Raw genomic sequence first — 20237 nt, 5'->3', positions numbered from 1 at the left:
ACTTGCAAAAGGACACAGGACTGTTCTTCGCCCATAAGTGACTGTATGCGCAGAGGAACCGTTCAGTCTTCCTCAATCACCTTTACATGAGTGCAGAGTAACTTTGCTATACGATGTTGGGATGCTGTGAGATACCTAATTCTGATATATTGAGAGAATATTGGTAATAAGTTTGGGAAAGAAATCAAGAGCCTCAATTTTTCTCCTTCCTAGAAGGGCGGGTATCATTTGGGTAATGGGACCCTACCTTTAAAAGTTGGGCTTCTGGCTTCCATTCACACTTGGGACTTCATGTGTAAAACTGAAAGGTCACTGAAGCCAATATTGCAAGTGTTAGAAAGTTTTGTCCCCGACCCCACCCAAGATGAGAACAAACATGTTGTTACTTTATTTTCTGTCCTCCCTGAAGTCCTGTTAGTCTTTGGCAAAAGGACCTCAGGTATGCGACTGAACAATCCAGGCTCTTCTTTGGAGACTGCTGCCTTCAGAGGCCTGTTTGGTGGTGACGAGGGGGGGGGCTTTTTGGTGGCCTCTCCCACCCTGTGGAACTCCCTCCCCCACAAGGCTAGGTTTGCGCCCTCTCTGCTGTCCTTCCACTGGCAGGCAAAGACTGCGCTATTCAAGAAGGCTTTTGAGTAAATAGGAGATAAATTCCCACTTCCTTCCACACACATGCATTTACTGTAATGTGTGAAGAGGGGTAGAGGAAGAATGACCAGGAGAGCGTCAGATGATGAGCAGACAGATAGGTTCATATTATTTATTTATTAAATTTATTAATCGCCCATCTGACTGGTCACCCAGCCACTCTGGGCGATGTACAACCCACCATAAACAATTTAAAACAATAAAATTTTACCATAAATTTTTTTTAAAAAAAATACCCTAACCCACCCCAAATGCCTGCCTGAACAACCACGTTTTTAATGCACGACGGAAGCTCATTAAAGAGGGGGCATGACGGAGTTCCCTAGGGAGGGAGTTCCACAGAGTGGGGGCCACCACAGAGAAGGCCCTCTCCCTCGTCCCCACCAGTCTAGCTGTCCTGGCTGATGGGACAGAGAGAAGGCCATCCGAGGCTGATCTTGTTAAGCGGCCTGTCTGGTGTTGCTGGAGGCGCTCCTTAAGATAGGCTGGGAGCAGTTGGTCCTTCCCTATTAAATGCAGATTCACAAAGGGCACAATCCTATGCATGTTTAAACAGGAAAACTTGCTGCAACTCCCCGCGTGGCTGGGGAATGCAGGGAGTTGTAGTATATTTGTCTGTCTAGCCATGCATTGGATTGTGCCCTAAGTGCACCAAAATCAAAATCAGCAGTGATGGTGTTTCAGATGTTTAGATGACTCAGTTCTTTGATTTTGGGAAGATATATGTATCTCCATGTACAGGATCAACCAATTAAAAAAGTCAGATCATACAAGCAACTTCCACTAAAAAAGAAGGCACTCTTTCCCATATAATACATTTATGCTTGGAGTATTTGTTGATCAACTGCCTTAGGGATTGCTTACCATGGCCTGTATCCAGTTTAAATCCTCCTTAGAGATTAAAGGAATTTACATTGGTCAGAGATTCAGGGCAGATAGAAAGAAGTACTGCTTCACACAGTGTATAGTTAAACTATGGAATTTGCTACCACAAGTCGTAGTGATGGCCACTAATTTGGATGGCTTTAAAAGGGGGTTGGACAAATTCCTGGAGGAGAAGGCTATCAATGGCTACTAGTCCTGATGGCTCTATGCTACCTCCAGTATCAGAGGCAGGATGCCTATGTACACCAGTTGCTGGGGAACATGGGCAGGAGGGTGCTGTCGCAGCCATGTCCTGCTTATGGGTTTCCCATGGGCAGCTGGTTGGCCACTGTGTGAACAGAATGCTGGACTAGATGGGGCCTTAGTCTGATCCAGCAGGGCTCTTATGTTCTTATGGACACAACCTGCTGGATACAACTGTATGACTTTTGAAATCAAGGCTTCCTGATCAATATGTTTGCTTATTACTTCATTGTATCATTAGTTCACCAAAATCTTTGGTCTGAAAAGTATTAATAAGGTTAAATTGAACTCAATGGGACTTACTTTTGAGTAGACAGGTATAGGATGGAACAGTAAAGTCCACTGAAATCGGTGTGTTTCACTCTGCATTAGATTGTGGCCTTTGAATGTAGTAACATGGAATCAATGACTCCTATAATCTGAGTTAATAGGGAAATTATCTCATGACAATAATTTTCAGATGTTATGACACCGTAACACTAAAAAGTGTGCCAATCTCTGCAGAAGATGTGCAGCCATGCAAATGGATATGGAGTTGCAGTCTACAACTTAGTAGTGCTGTCCAACCAGGGAACCCCTGGAAAAATCTCTCAAAATCTTTCCCAACATATTCTATTTTAGTATGAAAAATTGTATGCTTCCTGTGTCTTTCCCACACTTACCTTGTTTGACTTTACTTGAAAGTAAGACCTTTCTGCCTGGAAAAGACAAGGTTCAGATCACACACATAGACCTGTGTGCATAGACGGTTGTATGTGCACGGGCACATTCAGTGATGGAGTCATTCTACCAGCAGAAGGGAACCACTGGTGGAATTGATTTCCTCTTCCTCCTGCAGCCCCCTGTGCCCCACTGCAGTCTGCTCTGGAGGGTTGGGGGACTCTCCAGAGCAGATTTGGGGCATGTGCAAGGGGGAGGAAAGGACGGGGAAGTCCTGTTGTGTGAGTGGACTTCCCCACTTGGGCAAAGGTTGAATCCAACCTTCAAAAAGTAGATTGCGTGCACACAGAAGCGAGAAAAGCAAATGTGATCCTGTCCCATCCTCGGTGCAAGTTAATAATGGTGCGCAAAAAGAAGTCAGAGCACCCGGATTGTCACCAGGGATAAGGCCTTGTTAGCCCCTACTTTGTGAAACCCTCTCCCCAGAGAGGAGCATCTAGCACCCATTCTTTTTCCCTCTCTTTCAGGTTAAATCTCTGAGAATCTTTGGTGTGTGTTGGGGTCAACTTTGTGCGTGTGTGTGTGTGTGTGTGTGTGTGTATGTAAGACTAGCTGCTATCCTGTTGGTCTTATGTATTATTAATGAAGTTGAACTGAATCTTGTGTTTTCTAATGGTTTGTCAGACTTTTTAAGGTGGGATATAGATGTTTTAAACAAATAATTATAATAAATAACAATATATGCAAGTCTATCCTGTATGGATATGTGGGTATATTTGCTTGAAAGGTTAAGAATGTACCACTTCATAAGCAGCATAATGGTGGTGGTAAACCTTGTATATTTGTACCTGTATAACTTCTAGCATGTGGATGGCTTAGTATGCCTCACAGTGGCCTACCTCCAAATTTTGTTATTTTTGTTCTCACTCTGCCAAGAGGCTAAGAACCACTTAACACAGCAGCTTTTCCTGTACAAGTATTCATGCTCATGTTGGCATGTGTGCAAATGAATGCAGGGTTTGAGATATACACATGTCATAGGCTGTGTATATATTAACTGCGATGCTCCAGATGCTGTTGAACTACAACTCCCATCATCCCCGACCCCTGGCCATGTTGGCTGGGGTCTGATGGGGGTTGTAGCCCACCAACATCTGGAGGGACACAGGTTTCCCACCCCTGTCTTAATGTGTGGGTGGCAGGTTGATCAGTGGCTTGTTTGATTTGAGATCATGTTGTTGTGTTCTTATTGGGAAGCCACCTTATGTATTGGCTTCCAACACATGTAATTGAAAGGGATGGGGGTAGGGATATTACTTGAATATTCATTTTCATGTAAGAAAATGTAATGTGATGTAATCCAGACAGAAGGATTTGTACATGGCTGTCTGTTAATTTAGCGATTGGATATGGTACTGGCGCATATTTACCTTTAAAAACACACACAAAAACCATAGACTGAAAGAGCATTAAAACAAATCTCCTTGGTTAAAACACTGATTGCTCCTTTCTCCCCCTGTCCCTGCTGACTGTAGGTGGGACTGTGGAAAAGCCACGCCAATCATAAGAAAAATGGGACCTGCTTTTTAGGAAACCGGAGACCATTAACTAACAGCCAGTCCCAGACTTCCAAGAGCCTTCAAAGTGTTCTGAAGGAAGTTGAACTAATCCGTAGTTCTAGGGATGGACAAATTGAAGAAGCAATTAGGTTTAATCAAGAACTGGAAAAAGAACTAAGAAATTCTCATGAAGCATTAGTCATCCTAGAAGACTGCAACCGCAGCCTGAAGAGGGAGCAAGCAGAAATGAGGAAGAAGGTTGAAGAAGCGAGACACGCTGTCCTCAATAGCCTCGGAAAAGTAAAGGAACTTGAAGCTAAAGCCCATAAAGTGCCGCAATTGCAAATATATATCCAGCAGCTAGAATCTGAGCTACAATATTATAGGTAAGCCTGAAATTGCAGAAGTAAATAAATATTAGACATTGCAAGGGTGAGTTGCAAATCCAGTTGTAAATGTCTTCTGAAATGTGGGTAGAGAATTAGCTTCTACCTAGTTATTTTCTTAGTTGGGACTCCCAGCAAAGCTTTACTTATCTCCCTTCTAGTTAATGCCACAGCAAGCATGATTTATTGGTAACAGCGGAGACCATCAAAGAAAAGCCTAACATGCCATTGACCAAAAGCCCAGCAGATGTTAACAATCTAATTTGGGAGGCATTATTAATGGTATTATGGGAGTTGATGTTTAGAAAGGGTAACATGTAATCTAATGGGAGAGGCCATTAAAAAAAAAAGCAGCTGGTTATCATTAAGGGTATTGGTTACACATGTTGCATTTTAGCTTTAAATTAATATTTGCACAGCACTACCCAATGAGATTTCTCTTGCACTAGGACCGCATACCTTTTCTTTAGGTTATTTTGCACAGTATTTCAGGCCATTAGGCTTGAAGGGATTCTGCCGATAAAGCCCATGGTCATTATTATATTGTTTGTTTGGCTTTAGGTTAGCCAGCAACTGCTTTGGGGAGCGATCTTCTAAAGTGGACCGCTGAATTTAATGGGAAGTATAGATAGAAATACTGCTTCAGTTAAGAACATAAGAAGAGCCCTGCTGGATCAGACAAAGGGTCCATCTAGTCCAGCATTCTGTTCACACAGTGGCCAACCAGCTGTTGATGGGAGACCCACAAGCAGGACACAAGCACAACAGCACCCTCCCACTCATGTTCCCCAGTGACTGCCTCTGATACTGGAGGTAGCACAGAGCCATCAGGACTAGTAGCCATCGATATCCTCCGTGAATTTGTCCAATCTCCTGTTAAAGCCATCCAAATTGGTGGCTATCACTGCATCTTGTGGAAGTGAATTCCATACTTTAACAATGCACTGTGGGAAGAATTACTTCCTTTTATCTACCCTGAATCTCAGCTCCATGGGGTTCTAGTATTATAAGAGAGGGAGAAAAAAGTCTCCCTATCCACATTCTCCACACCATGCATGACTTTGTAGACATCTATCATGTCTACCCGTACTCGTCTTTTTTCCAAGCTAAACAATCCCAGCTGATATAGTCTTCGCACTTAGGGGAGATGCTCTAGCCCCTTGATCATTTTAGTTGCCCTTTTCTGCACTTTTTCCAGCACTACAATATCTTTTTTTAGGTGCGGTGACCAGAACTGTACACAGTATTCTAAGTGTGGTCACACCATAGATTTGTATAAGGGCAGTATGATATTGGCAGTGTTATTCGTAATTCCTTTCCTAATTATACCGAACATGGAGTTTGCCTTTTTACAGCAGCCACACACTGGGTTGACATTTTCATCAAGCTATCCACCACAACCCCAAGATCTCTTCCTTGGTTGGTCACTTGCTAGCTCAGATCCCATCAGGTTATGCTTGAAGTTGGGATTTTTGCCCCAATGTACATCACTTGACACTTGCTTACATTGAACCGCATTTGCCATTTGGATGCCCATTGTCCCACTTTGGAGAGAGCCTTTTGGAGCTTCTCACTATCCCTTTTTGTATTAACCACCCTAAATAATTTGGTGTCATCCGCTAACTTGGCCACTTCACTGCTCACTCCTAATTCCAGATCACTTATGAACAAGTTGCAACACAGATCCCTGTGGGATCCCACTATTCACATTCCTCCATTGGGATAATTTACCATTTATTCCTACTCTCTGCTTTCTGTTCTATAACCAATTACTGCTCCATAAGAGGACCTCTCCTCTTATTCCATGACTGCTAAGTTTGCTCAGGAGTCTTTGCTGAGGGACTTTGTCGAAAGCCTGTTGGAAATCCAAGTAAACATTGTCTACTGGATCACCCCTGTCTAACATGTTTATTGACACTCTCAAAGAACTCTAAAAGGTTAGCGAGGCAGGACTTAGGTTCGCTGAAGACAGTTCGTTTTCTAAAAAATATTCAACACAACTTACAGGAGTTGGGTGAGAATTTGAAGCTCGACCTGGTGACAACCCCTGCTTGAATCCTTGTGAGCAGAACTGAGCTGGGCACAGCCCACCTTGAGCAGGCCTCCCACCTGTACTTTGCTCACACACACAGACACAGTTCTCCACCAGCTCCTGCCCCATCTCACTCTCCCAAGAACAACAACAACAAAATCACTTCGGAGAATAAGGATGGTGTCATGCCCTCTTTGGAAGACTCCTCTTCGTAGAATGGCCTGGAGTCCCCCGAGGCAAATATTGCAAAGAAGTTGCCGTTGAGGCAGATCAAGGGAATCCTGGGCCCTTGAGGGAGACAGCCATTGACCTTACCCTCATAACGGAGTTAGCCCCTTCTGGGACTCGGAGGCAGATCCCAAGCTTCCACCTAGGGAATGCAGGTGCCCAAAGGTGCAGGCTTGGCTGGCTGCCTGATGCAGAAGTCTGAGGAATGCAGATGCCTCATGAATAAAGGTATACTCATGAGTAAGGCTCTGCTCACAAGTAAACCATTCCTTGGGTGGCACTGATGGTCTGCACCTGTGCTCTGAAGGGCAGGCCTAAAAGCTTTCCATTCTAGGCACAGGTTGCTGAAACAACATCTGTGCACCAGCTCCTTACCTTGTATTTCCCTGATAACTGAGCTCTTCTCTGGAACTTCCTGTAATTGTACTGCCTGTTGGCGTTGCCTGTAGTACTGACCCTGACAAAGGGCTTCTGCACATGGAGCTTTTATTCTGATATTGAGATTGGTGACTCATGGAAGTTTGCAGGCTCTTTAGATGACATGGTCAAACACCAGGCCATCTCTTGCACTCAATGACCTTTATTCCATTTTGTAAAAGATCAGAGATAATGAGCTATCAGATTACAGTGCTTGCATTCCGCTTGGGTTCCCTTGTGAAAAAAGGAAAAACCGCAATATGAGGAGCTAGACCACAGTGCCATCTAGCGGCTGTATAATGAAACATATGGAAGGTTCAGATAAGGGGGGAAAGGGTGGGGGGGAAGGAAGCATTTGTTTGTTTGTTTATTTATTTCATTTCTATACCGCCCAATAGCCAAAGCTCTCTGGGCGGTTCACAAAAATTAAAACCAAACAGCACACAATAAAACAATTTAAAATATATAGAACATTAAAACCACAATATAACAATACAACCACAATAAAACCTAGCAGTGCAGGAGTTTAAAATACAGATTTAAAACAGCAAAGCTAAAAGTTTAGAAAGCTAAAATGCTAAAATGCCTGGGAAAATAAAAAGGTCTTCACCTGGCGCCGAAAGGAATACAATGTAGGTGCCGGGCGAACCTCACCAGGGAGCTCATTCCAGAACCAGGGTGCCACAGCAGAAAAAGCCCTCCTCCTAGTAGCCACCCGCATCACTTCCTTTGGCAGGGGCTCACGGAGAAGGGCCACTGATGATGATCTTAAGGTCCGGGCAGGCACATATGGGAGGAGGCGATCCTTCAGGTAACCTGGCCCCAAGCCGTTAAGGGCTTTAAATGTTAATACCAGCACTTTGAATCGGGCCCGGAAATGGACTGGCAGCCAGTGCAGCTGAAAAAGTACTGGCGTAATATGAGCTCGCAGGCCAGTCCCTGTTAACAATCTTGCTGCCCTATTTTGGACCAGCTGAAGTTTCCGGACCGTTTTCAAAGGCGGCCCCACGTATAATGCATTGCAGTAATCCAGACGAGAAGTTATCAGAGCATGGATAACTGTAGCTAGGCTATCTCTGTCCAGATAAGGGCGTAGTTGGTATACCAGCCTAAGCTGATAAAAAGTGCTCCATGCCACTGAGTTCACCTGTGCCTCAAGTGACAGTTCTGGATCCAAGAGCACCCCCAAACTACAAACCTGATCCTTTAGGGGGAATGCAACCCCCTCCAGAACAGGTTGAATATCACCTAACCGGGCAGACAAACCACCCACTAACAGTACCTCCGTCTTGTCTGGATTGAGTTTCAGTTTATTGGCCCTCATCCAGTCCATTACCGTGCCCAGGCACTGATTCAGAACAGCCACTCCCTCACCTGGGTTTGATGAGAAAGAGAGGTAGAGCTGGGTGTCATCCGCATATTGATGGCACCTCAGCCCACACCTCTGGATAACCTCCCCCAGCGGTTTCATGTAGATGTTAAACAGCATGGGGGATAAAATAGAGCCCTGTGGAACCCCATGGCACAATTGCCATGGCACAGAGCAATAATCCCCCAGCACCACCTTCCGGAATCGGCCATCCAAGTAGGAGCGGAACCATTGCAGTGCAGTGCCTCCAACTCCCAGCCTAGACAACCTATCCAGAAGGATACCATGGTTGATGGTATCAAAAGCCGCTGAGAGGTCCAGAAGAATCAACAGGGTTGCACTCCCCCTGTCCCTGTCCCGGCAGAGGTCATCCCACAGGGCGACCAAGGCAGTTTCCATTCCAAAACCAGGCCTGAAGCCCGATTGAAATGGATCTAGACAATCTGTTTCATTCGACAGTGCCTGGAGCTGTCCTACAACCACCTGCTCAAGCACCTTGCCCAGGAAGGGGATGTTGGCCACTGGCCTATAATTGTTAACATCCTCTGGGTCCAGGTTAGGCTTTTTCAGAGTGGTCTAATTACCGCCTCTTTTAAAGCGGCAGGCACCACTCCCTCTCTCAAGGAGGAATTTACAACCTCCTGGACCCAGCCGGACATCCCCTCCTTGTTTGATTTAATAAGCCATGAAGGGCAAGGGTCTAGCACACAAGTGGTCAATCGGACTTGGCCAAGCACCTTGTCCGCATCCTCAGGCCTCAGTAACTGAAACTCATCCAATAGAACTGGACCAGATGGTGCTCTGAATACCTCTACCAATGGAACTGCATTAATCATGGTGTCCAATTCATGACGAATCTGAGCGACTTTATCTTCAAAGTGCCTTGCAAACTTATCACAGCATGCCACCGAAGGTTCCACTGTCTCTCTCCCTGGCCCAGAATATAACAGGCCACGAACCACTTGGAACATCTCCGCTGGACAACACTGAGAAGATGCAATGCTGGTGGAAAAGAACTGTCTCTTTGCCACCCTCACCGCCACAGAGTAGGCTTGATAGTGGGCTCTTACCTGTGCTCGGTCAGACTCAGCACGAGTTTTCCTCCACCTGTGTTCTAGCCGTCTCCCCTCTTGCTTCATTGCCCTCAGCTCAGGTGTATACCAAGGAGCTGGCTGGGCTCTGCTCAGAGGGAGAGGGCGCTTGGGTGTGATCGTGTCAACCGCCCGAGTCATCTCTGCATTCCACAGAGCGACCTGGGCTTCGACAGGAGCACCAGCCATACCAGCAGGAAAATCCCCCAGAGCCCTCTGGAATCCATTGGAATCCATTAATCTCCGGGGGAGGACCATTTTAATAGGTCCCCCACCCTTGCAGAGGGGGAACACTGCCAGGAGTCTAAACCTCAGCAGGAAGTGATCTGACCATGACAAAGGGACAGATGTTAAATCCTCCACTTTCAGATCACCATCCTCCTGCCCAGTCGAGAAAACCAGATCAAGAATGTGTCCTTTTATATGTGTTGGGCCGATGACATGTTGGGACAGCCCCATGGTTGTCATGGCGGCCATGAAGTCCTGAGCTGCCCCGGATACAGCAGTCTCGGCATGGAAGTTGAGATCCCCCAGGACCATCATCCTAGGGGTCCTCAACACCAAGTCCAAGACCACCTCCGTCAGCTCAGGCAGGGAGTCTGATGGGCAGCAGGGTGGGCGGTACACCAACAGAATCCCTAATCTGTCCCGGGTACCCAACACAAGGTACAAACACTCAAGATCTGCACTCGAATGAGCAGGAAGCCTGGAGAGGGAGATTGAATTCCTATAGACCACGGCAACCACCCCTCCCCGACCCTCAAGTCGGTGTTGGTACTGCACCGAGTACCCAGGAGGGCACAGCTGGGAGAGAGTGACCCCTCCCAGTTCCCCCACCCAGGTCTCAGTAATACATACCAGGTCAGCCTCCCTCATCCACAATCAAATCATGGATGAGGGAGATTTTATTTTGGGCCGACCTGGCATTCAGCAGCAGCACCACCAGACCTGAGGGGAGACTGGTAAGGCTGCCAGGAACCATCATGTTGGGGGAAGAACCAGAAGAGGGGACAGCTGTAAGGTGTCTAGCCCCTCTTCTCCTCAGCTGGGCTGTTAATCCCCGAACGCCATACTTCCCCCTGCCTGTGACCACAGTTATGGTGGCACCTCCCCAACCCCCCTGAGTTGCTCAGTAGTCCTCCCAGGCACATATTAACATATTAAGATATAAAATATACAACAATATAAAAGAATATAAAAGATGAAAGAGAACAGCAGCTAAGAAGGAGCAGATAAAATCCACGTTTGCCCCTTTCTCCCTCGTCTTTAAAGCTGCTGCCCTCTGCTGCTGCTATTTGCTGCTGGTATCTGTGGCTGCTGGTGTCTCTGGAGAGGCAGGTGGATGGGTCTTCAGGTGCTGTTCCATGCGACTCCAAGTGCGACACTAAGTGCGCACTTAGCGTAACACTTGGCGCGACGCCGAGGCGCTGCCTCTGGCAGCCCCGCCTTAAGTACTTGTTTAGCGGGGGCAGAAGCAGGCTCAGGATCCACCTGGTACAGCTGGCTGGTCTTCCTTCCCACAGACTCCTTCCCTGTGTAAAGGGAGTCCGTCGTGATCCTGCATTTAAGACAGAAGCAGAAAGCCCGGATTTAAATGTGTGATTTTAGGCTGGTGTAGAGATGCTGTGATTCCCTGGAGCTCTGTCCCTATACCATTGCAAGACAGATGGGGCACTGGGCTGTAGAGGTTGTTGCAGAAGATGGGAGAAGATGGGGCACTGGGCCTGTCCTCCTTCAGGGAAGTGATACTTGCATTATTTTGTTGTACTGGAGATCATGGGATTGAACTACAAGCCCTAAGGCAAGTGGTGGGAAAGATGCTGCGAGCATCATTGGCAGCCCCTGAGACTCCAAAGTGAGCTGCTTTTTCCTCGGGGATGGGAAATGGGGTAGCAGACAGTGGAGGGCTTGCACTGATCAGGCCCTTTGAGCACTCCTATTAAATACCTACCTCCCACCCCCAACAAAACTCAAGGGTGAGCATCAGGCAGCTTGCCCACCAATTCTGACAAAGATGATGTGATGTAAAATAGAAACTGCTATAAGACAGACAGGTTAAGATAGCACTCTTATAAAACAAAATAAAATTGCTAAAACAGTCATGGAAAACACAAATAGCAGTAACAATAGAACCAGTATAACAGCATCTTAAAAAAAACTATAAAGGGTCTTGTGGCGCCTTAAAGACTAACACATTTATTTAGAGAGCAATCCTACTGGGATAGGCGGCCGCTTCCGAACTCAGAGGCGACCAGCTATCCAATGCAGAGCAGGAGAAGCGTGGAGCGGATCGTCCCCTCTGCACTTCAGCCGCCCTGCATTTGCAGCTAGACAGCCGATTTCAGCTGTCTAGCCATGGGAAGTCAGAGGGTGAGAAGCAGTGGCTGGATGACACATTGGATGTGTTGTACTGGATTTCTGACTTCCCCGCCCCAGCATGCCCCTGGAACACCCTGTTTTCACCACTCCACGCTCCTCATCAGAGCACGGGGCCGTTCCACGCTGCCTACGAGGCAGCGCGGGAGGGGGTGGAGGTCAGTTCTCAGGGAACCAACCTTAGAGCACGGGCTCTGAGGTTGGTTCCCGGGAACTGACCTGTCTCATGGCCATCTAGCCGCTGACTAGCGGCCATAGGATTGCACCCTAAAGCATAAGCTTTTGTGGACTGTAGCCCAATTCTGTTAGTCTTTAAGGTGCCACAAGACTCTCATGGTGCAATCCTATGCATGTTTAGACACAAAAAAGTCAGAGAAAAGCTGTCTGGGGAATGCTGGGAGTTGTAGGACTTTTCTCTCTCTAACATATACAGGATTGTATGCTTAGTTGTGTTTGCTGCAATAGACTAAGATGGCTACTCCTGTGGAAATGAAAAAAATAACTACCATTTGAAGGGTTAAGACAAAGGCATTAAACAATTATCTAGCTGGAAATGTTACCTGAAATAAATTGGTTTTAACTTAGTGGTAAAATTGGGCTAGCCCCCTCTCTCACGCAGTCTCTTTAGGGAATCCATGACTTGCATGCCACCACCAATACACCACCACTACTCCTGCTCTGAGCCCCTCCAGACCAAATAATAGAAAAAGAGCAGGGAAGCATCAGTCACTCAATAGGACCTGGAAGAAATGTATGGGAAGAGGTAATCTCTAAAATACAGGTGGCGAGCTAAAGCAAGGGTGGGTAACCTGTAGCTCACAGCCTAAGCAGTGATGTGGCTAGGTAATTTTAGATCCTAGACTTAGGGAGCAATCCTTAGACATTGTCTGTGGGCCCATAGGATATTGGGGATTTCCTCCTCTGAGGTTGGAGACAGCACTCTGACCTTGGAAGCAGGAGTTCCAGATCCGACCCCCACCCCTTTGCAGCCAGCACAGAAAGAACTGTGCTGGCTGCACTCCGAGGTCAGAAAATCGACCTTGGAGAGGGGGAAAAGGGGACTTTCCCAGTGGGTGGGGATGGGAGGAGACTGGAGAGGCCAGGTTACAAGTTATCCTGAGCCTCTTCCAGCCTCCTGCCCTCCGCCTCTGAAGTGCTGTCACTAGACAGGCAAAAAAGCCCATCTAGAGAAAAATGCAACCCAGGAGGTCGGGGAGACGAAGATCTCCTCCACTGCTCCTCCAGCCCTGCGTTGGATGTTCCAAAGCCTCCAAGCTTAGAGGCTCCTGATCATCAAGGGCACAACTGATAGGACAGCGCCCTTAATGATCTTCTGGGGGGCCCCTTTAGATGGCCATGTCTATTCCTTGAGTTGTGAACTACACACCTGACATTTATCTTCTCCCCCACCCATACCCGCTGCCCTTGATAGAAAAAAGTTTCCCCACCCTGAGCTAAAGGTAAGAGAATAGGACTTGGCCCAGTTCAGTCAGTGAATGCTCCTTTGCACGTTAGCGCATTCTTACACACATGGCACTTTCCTGAAAAAATTGACGTGTGCTATAATATGTGCTATACAATGTCAAGTTTTTTTCATGGGCATGAAGCACAAAAAAAGCAAATTGAGCTTACACATGTTACATGTTAATTCTAACATGCAAATGTCTTCTTAGTATGAGTGATGTGACTGTTATGTCTCCATGTTTGTTTTAATTATAAATTTAATTGTATAGTAAATTTTTTATTTACTTAGGGTGCAAGCCTATGGGTTGCACTCTGGGTACTTGGAAGCCCCCAGACTTGGAGGCTTACAACTATCCTATGCAGAGCGGGAGGTGCCTTGAGCAATTTTGCCTGTCTAGCAGAGGCCTCTGTGAGGAAGTAGGCTGGGGAGATGATAGGAAAAGGCATGAGGCAGCCACTCTGGTCTCCTCCCCTCCCCCAGGAAAGCCTCCTTTCCCCCATTGCCATGCTCCCTTTGCAGAGTGCATAGAGGCAGCCGGCGTGGTCCTCTCTGTGTGGGGGAGGAGGCGGAGAGCGCGGTTTCCTGGCTCTGAGCTTGGAGCCCTGTCTTCGAGCGTGGAGGCAGGAAACCGAAAAATCCTGTCCCCCAGACGCTATCTAGGGGACATAGGATTGCTCCCTTATAAATTTATGTTTATAGTTTTCTTTTCAAGGTGGCACACAGAATAAAATAACAAAACAATAATAAAACACAATTAAAAGAACATCAAACTAAGAACACAACAGCTTAAAAATTGCTTGTAAAAAAACATGCTGAACAAGAAGGCTTTCAATGGGAAGAGCGGGGGCTTGACATGGATCCCCCAGGGAGGGAATTCCACTGCTCTGGAGGTACAGGCAAATGTCCCCAGCACCCACCAACCTGATCTTTGCTAATGACAGGCCAGAATCATTAGCAAAGACCGCTGATGCTGCCCTTAGCATTTGGGTGGATTCATATGGGCATAAGCGGTCCTTCAGATAACCTGGTCCCAGGCCACTGAGTGGTTTAATACTAGCACTTTAAACTGAGCCCAGAAACTAATTGGTAGCTGGTGAAATTTATTCAGGTTTTCAGGTTATTTCTGTTTCTAGACATAATTGTGGACCAGAACAGCATTGGATATGTCTGCCAAAAACACTGGGTAAAGTTTTATTTGCTTTGCTCCCTTAGGCCTTATGCTACTGATGTCAGAGGAGGCAGTATCTGGGAGTGTCAGAAAAATGGTAGATGTAGATTTTCTGCAAAAGCAAAGTGGATTTTGAGAACTCCATTCTTGCAGTCATATTTAGGCTATGCCCATAGTGCTGTTTAATAATCTACATAAGTAGGAATATATTATCATTATTATCTTTATCATTATTGCAACAACAACATATGGAATGGAAAGAGGTTTAGAAAAATAATAATTTTAATTATTAAGTGTAACATAACATAAGTTTAACATAAAGTCAAATTGAAAGAGTTTTAGAATAATCTGGAATTGTCAAACTGGGAAATGTTGTATGACCTCATTAGGGATAGAATAGTTATTGCTGGAAGGCTTACTAACAGCGAAGACTTAGTTTTTCCAAGTGAGGGCTATGACACCCTCTGGGGTTGCTGAAAGGAAAGTGTGAGATATGAGTCCTTGATCCTTATGAGACCAGTTAACTGCAGGCTAGAAATGGTGGCACAGGGAGGACATGTGTGGCGGAGCTAGAAGCAAAATTACACAGTTGCGTGTGTGTGTGTGTGTGTGTGTGTGTAAAATGCTGCTGAAACTCAGAATTACTTGTTTTATAAGTCGAATCTAGTATGTTCGTAATTTGTGTTTTGATCCAAGGAATGTTATTATTGTTGTAATTCAAACTGAGCTTTATCATGAGTTAATTTATATTCTTTGCTCCTGTGCAGTCTGCAGGGTTGGCACGACTATGCACCTATGCGCTACCATTTTTATGCGTGCTCATTTGTTTGGTGCTGTAACCATTTAGTTTCTGAAGGAAATTAAAAAGTCCCATTTCCAGATTTCCATGCACAGAATGATCTTGTTTATTTCATGGAGGGCGCAATCCTATCCAGATAGGTGGCCACCTCCAAACTCGGAGGCAACCGCCTATCCAACGGAGGGCAGGAGAAACACAGAGGGGATCATTTCCTCCCTGCACCTCTTGCCCTGCATTTTTGGCTAGACAGCTGATTGCGGCTGTCTAGCCGCAGGAAGGCTGAGTGGGGGAGGAGGCTGCTGTACGACACATTGGATGTGTCGTACACGCAGCTACGCCCGCCCCGGAACACCCCCAGCCATGCCGCTTTCCATCCCCTCTGCACTCCTCTTGCGACCACGGAGGACAGGGCTGTTCCATGCTGCCTCCAAGGCAGTGCGGAAGTGGGGGGAGGTCAGTTCCCAGATAACAGCATATCCTATGGCCATCTAGCCGCTGTCTAGTGTCCATAGGATTGCTCCCTTAGTTAGTTACTCTTTGCCAAAGAAACCAATCTTGGATCTGAAAATGTACAACAACCAATTATGTTTGAAGAAACAGCCATCTTGATTTGCATGTGCAAGCTTCTTTCTTGCTTGTGGCTGGATGATTTATTTATTTATTTATTTATTTCGTTTCTATACTGCCCAACAGCCGAAACTCTCTGGGCGGTTCACAAAAATTAAAACCAAACAGCACACAATAAAACAATTTAAAATATATAGAACATTAAAACCACAATATAACAATACAACCACAATAAAACCTAGCAGCAGTGCAGGAGTTTAAAATACAGATTTAAAACAGCAAAGCTAAAAGTTTAGAAAGCTAAAATGCTAAAATGCCTGGGAAAATAAAAAGGTCTTCACCTGGCGCCGAAAGGAATACAATGTAGGTGCCAGGTGAACCTCACCAGGGAGCTCATTCCAGAACCAGGGTGCCACAGCAGAAAAAGCCCTCCTCCTAGTAGCCACCCGCCTCACTTCCTTTGGCAGGGACTCACGGAGAAGGGCCGCTGATGATGATCTTAAGGTCCGGGCAGGCACATATGGGAGGAGGCGATCCTTCAGGTAACCTGGCCCCAAGCCGTTAAGGGCTTTAAATGTTAATACCAGCACTTTGAATCGGGCCCGGAAATGGACTGGCAGCCAGTGCAGCTGAAAAAGTACTGGCGTAATATGAGCTCGCAGGCCAGTCCCTGTTAACAATCTTGCTGCCCTATTTTGGACCAGCTGAAGTTTCCGGACCGTTTTCAAAGGCGGCCCCACGTATAATGCATTGCAGTAATCCAGACGAGAAGTTATCAGAGCATGGATAACTGTAGCTAGGCTATCTCTGTCCAGATAAGGGCGTAGTTGGTATACCAGCCTAAGCTGATAAAAAGTGCTCCATGCCACTGAGTTCACCTGTGCCTCAAGTGACAGTTCTGGATCCAAGAGCACCCCCAAACTACAAACCTGATCCTTTAGGGGGAATGCAACCTCCTCCAGAACAGGTTGAATATCACCTAACCGGGCAGACAAACCACCCCACTAACAGTACCTCCGTCTTGTCTGGATTGAGTTTCAGTTTATTGGCCCTCATCCAGTCCATTACCGTGCATTTAAAATACAGATTTAAAACAGCAAAGCTAAAAGTTTAGAAAGCTAAAATGCTAAAATGCCTGGGAAAATAAAAAGGTCTTCACCTGGTGCCGAAAGGAATACAATGTAGGTGCCAGGTGAACCTCACTAGGGAGCTTATTCTAGAGCCGGGGTGCCACAGCAGAAAAAGCCCTCCTCCTAGTAGCCACCCACCTGATTATTTCTCTTCCAGCTAGTTGGCTTGTTGTTGACATTTCTCTCAAGTATCAGATAGAAAAATGTCTTTGTTAGGCATGTGAAAATATAGGCTTCGGTGCTGGGTGGCATTGGGGGGGATATGGGAAAGGCAGGTCAACCAATGGCTGCACACGTGTATTTAACTTGTGATCGTAAATGAGTTACAGGACTGAGTGGTGCAGCAGCATGGCCCATCCTGCGACAAGTAAGCATTGTTGCTGCTTCTGCTCATGCTTGTTTGTTTTGAATGACTTTTAGGCCACCATTAAGGGTGGAACCCTCCCAAGTGGAGTGCTTGCTCCACTTCCACAGGTGTTGTCTCTGCCTGCGGTGGCTCCAGGTCAATCTGCCCTGTAAACAAAGAATATCTGCAACTATTTCCAGAGGGCTGGCTGCGTTAGTCTGTTGCAGCAACACAACCAAGAATCTTGTGGCACCTTAAAGGCTAACAAATTTGTAATGGCATAAGCTTTTGAGGACACTGCCCACTTCACCAGATACATATGATAACAGCTGCAGAAGGGTGCATCCTAAGGCATGGTGTCATGACTCACAGAGAAGAAGAGTCCACATTCTCAAAGTGCACTTTGATGCACATGCGCAAACACTCAGAGAAACATTGAAATCTTGTCACGAGAGAAAACTTTTGTCTGAGTTTATAATGTTCGATTTATAAGTCAGTGAGCAAGTTACCAATTATGATGGGGTTAGTTTGCTCATCAGTAGTGCAGACATACAAGAGCTTTTTAGGAAAGAAGAGTGAACCAACATGTGTAGAAGCTGGGTGACTGGGGAAGAAGCGTCTTGGTGGATACATCTGAGGATGTTTCTAGGATGTGAGGAGGAATGGGCAGACTTTTTGAAGGAAGGTACAATGTTATAAGTTATACCTTTTGGAAAGCATTTTTTAGGTAAGATACGACATAATGAAATCTCAGTCCTAAAGTTCTGCACATTGGGACATCTTCTTGCAAAAGCTGTGGAGTGTCCCTGCAACATAACCATCTCTCAGCTTCCATGGGTTTGTTACGCACTGGGGCAATGATTGGCACACCCATCTTCAGTACTTATTTTTGCAGGTGCAGTATATTTTTAGGTTTGGAATGTAAGGTGGCACGTTAGTCTAGTTGTGCCACCTTATATCCCTTTTAATAAATAAAATCCTTTTATTTATGGCCTTACCTTTTTAAGCAATACAATGTAGTTTCATTACATCCTCTAGGTTAAACTCAGTGCTTAGTTCACCACCAATAGGCTTCATAGCAAATTATTCCACAGATTTCAGTGGGGGAAGCACGCAGGAATATGTGGGAAATCATGGCTAGTATTCAATAGTAGAAAGAAGGTAATTAATTGCTTAAGCAGTCTTTGTCCCATTACGCTCCATAGGTAAAACCAGATGCTGGTCGTTTGAAAGTAAACATGGGGAAGCTTATAGCTCTCATTATTGCTATCATAGTATACTTGGCTCTCAAACTAACTTAAAAGCAATACTGATGGTGGATGATAATGATTCCATACCTAGCAGCCGCTAAGTAGGCTTTCACTCAAGACGGGGAAAATCAGAAATAAAAGCCAGAAGTATGATTAAGCAATTGCATCAACGGCTTTGCAGTTTTTAATATACCTGGGAGCTCACTTTACTGTTTTTCTTAATAATAAGAACAATTACAGCATTAATTTGTTTGGAGTATGTTAGGCCAAGTGTGTAACAATACTCTGACCCAGCACAAGTACTGAAATCTCATACAGCCCCTATCATGGATAAAACTCAGAGGGTTGCAGGGCAAAGATTTCATGCTGAGAACATTACATCCAAAATGGCCCAGTTCATGTACCTGAAGTGCACAGAGTGCTCTAACATGCTATATAAACGCTGGGTATCATCATCACTCCCTTCCTACTACGATGTTCAAAAGCAGCATTATGAAAACTTTCAACAACTAAAATAGCCATTTCCCTCTGTAACCTGCTATTTCTGTTCACTTGGCGTATAAGAGTTCTGAATGAACTAAGTGTTGTGCCGAAACTGTTGTATTTTGTGTTTGCGGTAGGAGACTTGTCTAAAAATAGTAATATTTCCAGTGTCATTTTTATAACCATTGTATATGCTTTCAACTAGGTACCTGCAGAAATGAAACCATCCATTAAGTGGGTTTGCCTTTTTTGCAATGTCCATAGAAATTGTCATTGCCAAGGGGATTCTTGTGACTTACACTCCAATTTGAAGTTCAGTTCTTGGAACATAGTTCTGTGAATTTTAGTGAGACTTAATTCCACATGGTATTTAGAATTGGAGTACACTTTTTGCCAGTGGGTTTTGAACAAGAAGAGCTGTCATTTTGGGGAGAGGAGGACTCATAGGCAAGTATCCACTGGCCTTGGTATTCGGGGATCAAGTTCAGTCCTAGTTTTGCCTACCAGGTTGTTTTCCCACAGTTTAATGGTGCATAACGATCATCTTTCAGAAAACAGAGATTAATTTAGTTAAAGAGCAATGGGAAATGTAAGCCTGGGCTTGCCCAGGGAGGACTCTTGAGAATTACAGCAACATGACAAGCCATGGCTGGAGCATTTTTATATGTACAGCATGTGAATGAAGGCATTTTCCTCATAATGATTCCTCAGTAAATCTCAGGCCTCTTCTGCTTAGAAGAAAGTTTGACTGCATTGGGATTTGGGAAATTCAGAATATGGCCTCCAACACCAAATCTGGCAGTTTCCATATAAACCTGAGAATCTCTCTTTTTAAAGAGAGTGAGTTTCTAGCCTTCATCAATTGTAGAATTGTGGGGGACAGTTGTAGGAACCGCATAAAAGTAGATTTTTCTGTCTCTATAGCCAATTAGTATAGGTCAGGGATGGGCAACTTGTGGGCCTCCAGATGTTTTGGCCTACTGATCCTTCACTATTGGCTATGCTGGCTAGGGCTGATGAGAACTGTAGACCAAAACATCTGGAGGGTCACCAGTTGCCCACTCCTGGGATAGACGCAGCATTCCCCAACCTGGTACCCTCCAGATGTTTTGGCCTTCAACTCCCATCAGACCCA

At 45.6% G+C, this 20237-nt stretch overlaps 1 protein-coding gene across 1 annotated transcript in view; it reads left to right on the top strand.

Moving 5' to 3' along the window:
* Window positions 1-20237, top strand: part of EFCC1 (EF-hand and coiled-coil domain containing 1) — a 115155-nt gene that overhangs the window by 1469 nt on the left and 93449 nt on the right. The window contains exon 2 of the mRNA XM_084839935.1: window positions 3972-4381. Coding sequence (XP_084696061.1) covers window positions 3972-4381 — 410 coding nt within the window. The remainder of the gene's footprint in view (window positions 1-3971; window positions 4382-20237) is intronic.

Source organism: Heloderma suspectum, chromosome 2 (assembly GCF_057233095.1).
Source record: "Heloderma suspectum isolate Gila_16-S chromosome 2, 16-S_ref, whole genome shotgun sequence".
Taxonomy (NCBI): Eukaryota; Metazoa; Chordata; class Lepidosauria; order Squamata; family Helodermatidae; genus Heloderma; species Heloderma suspectum.
The sequence above is the reverse complement of the archived record's forward strand: the minus strand, read 5'-3'. Positions and strand labels throughout refer to the sequence as shown.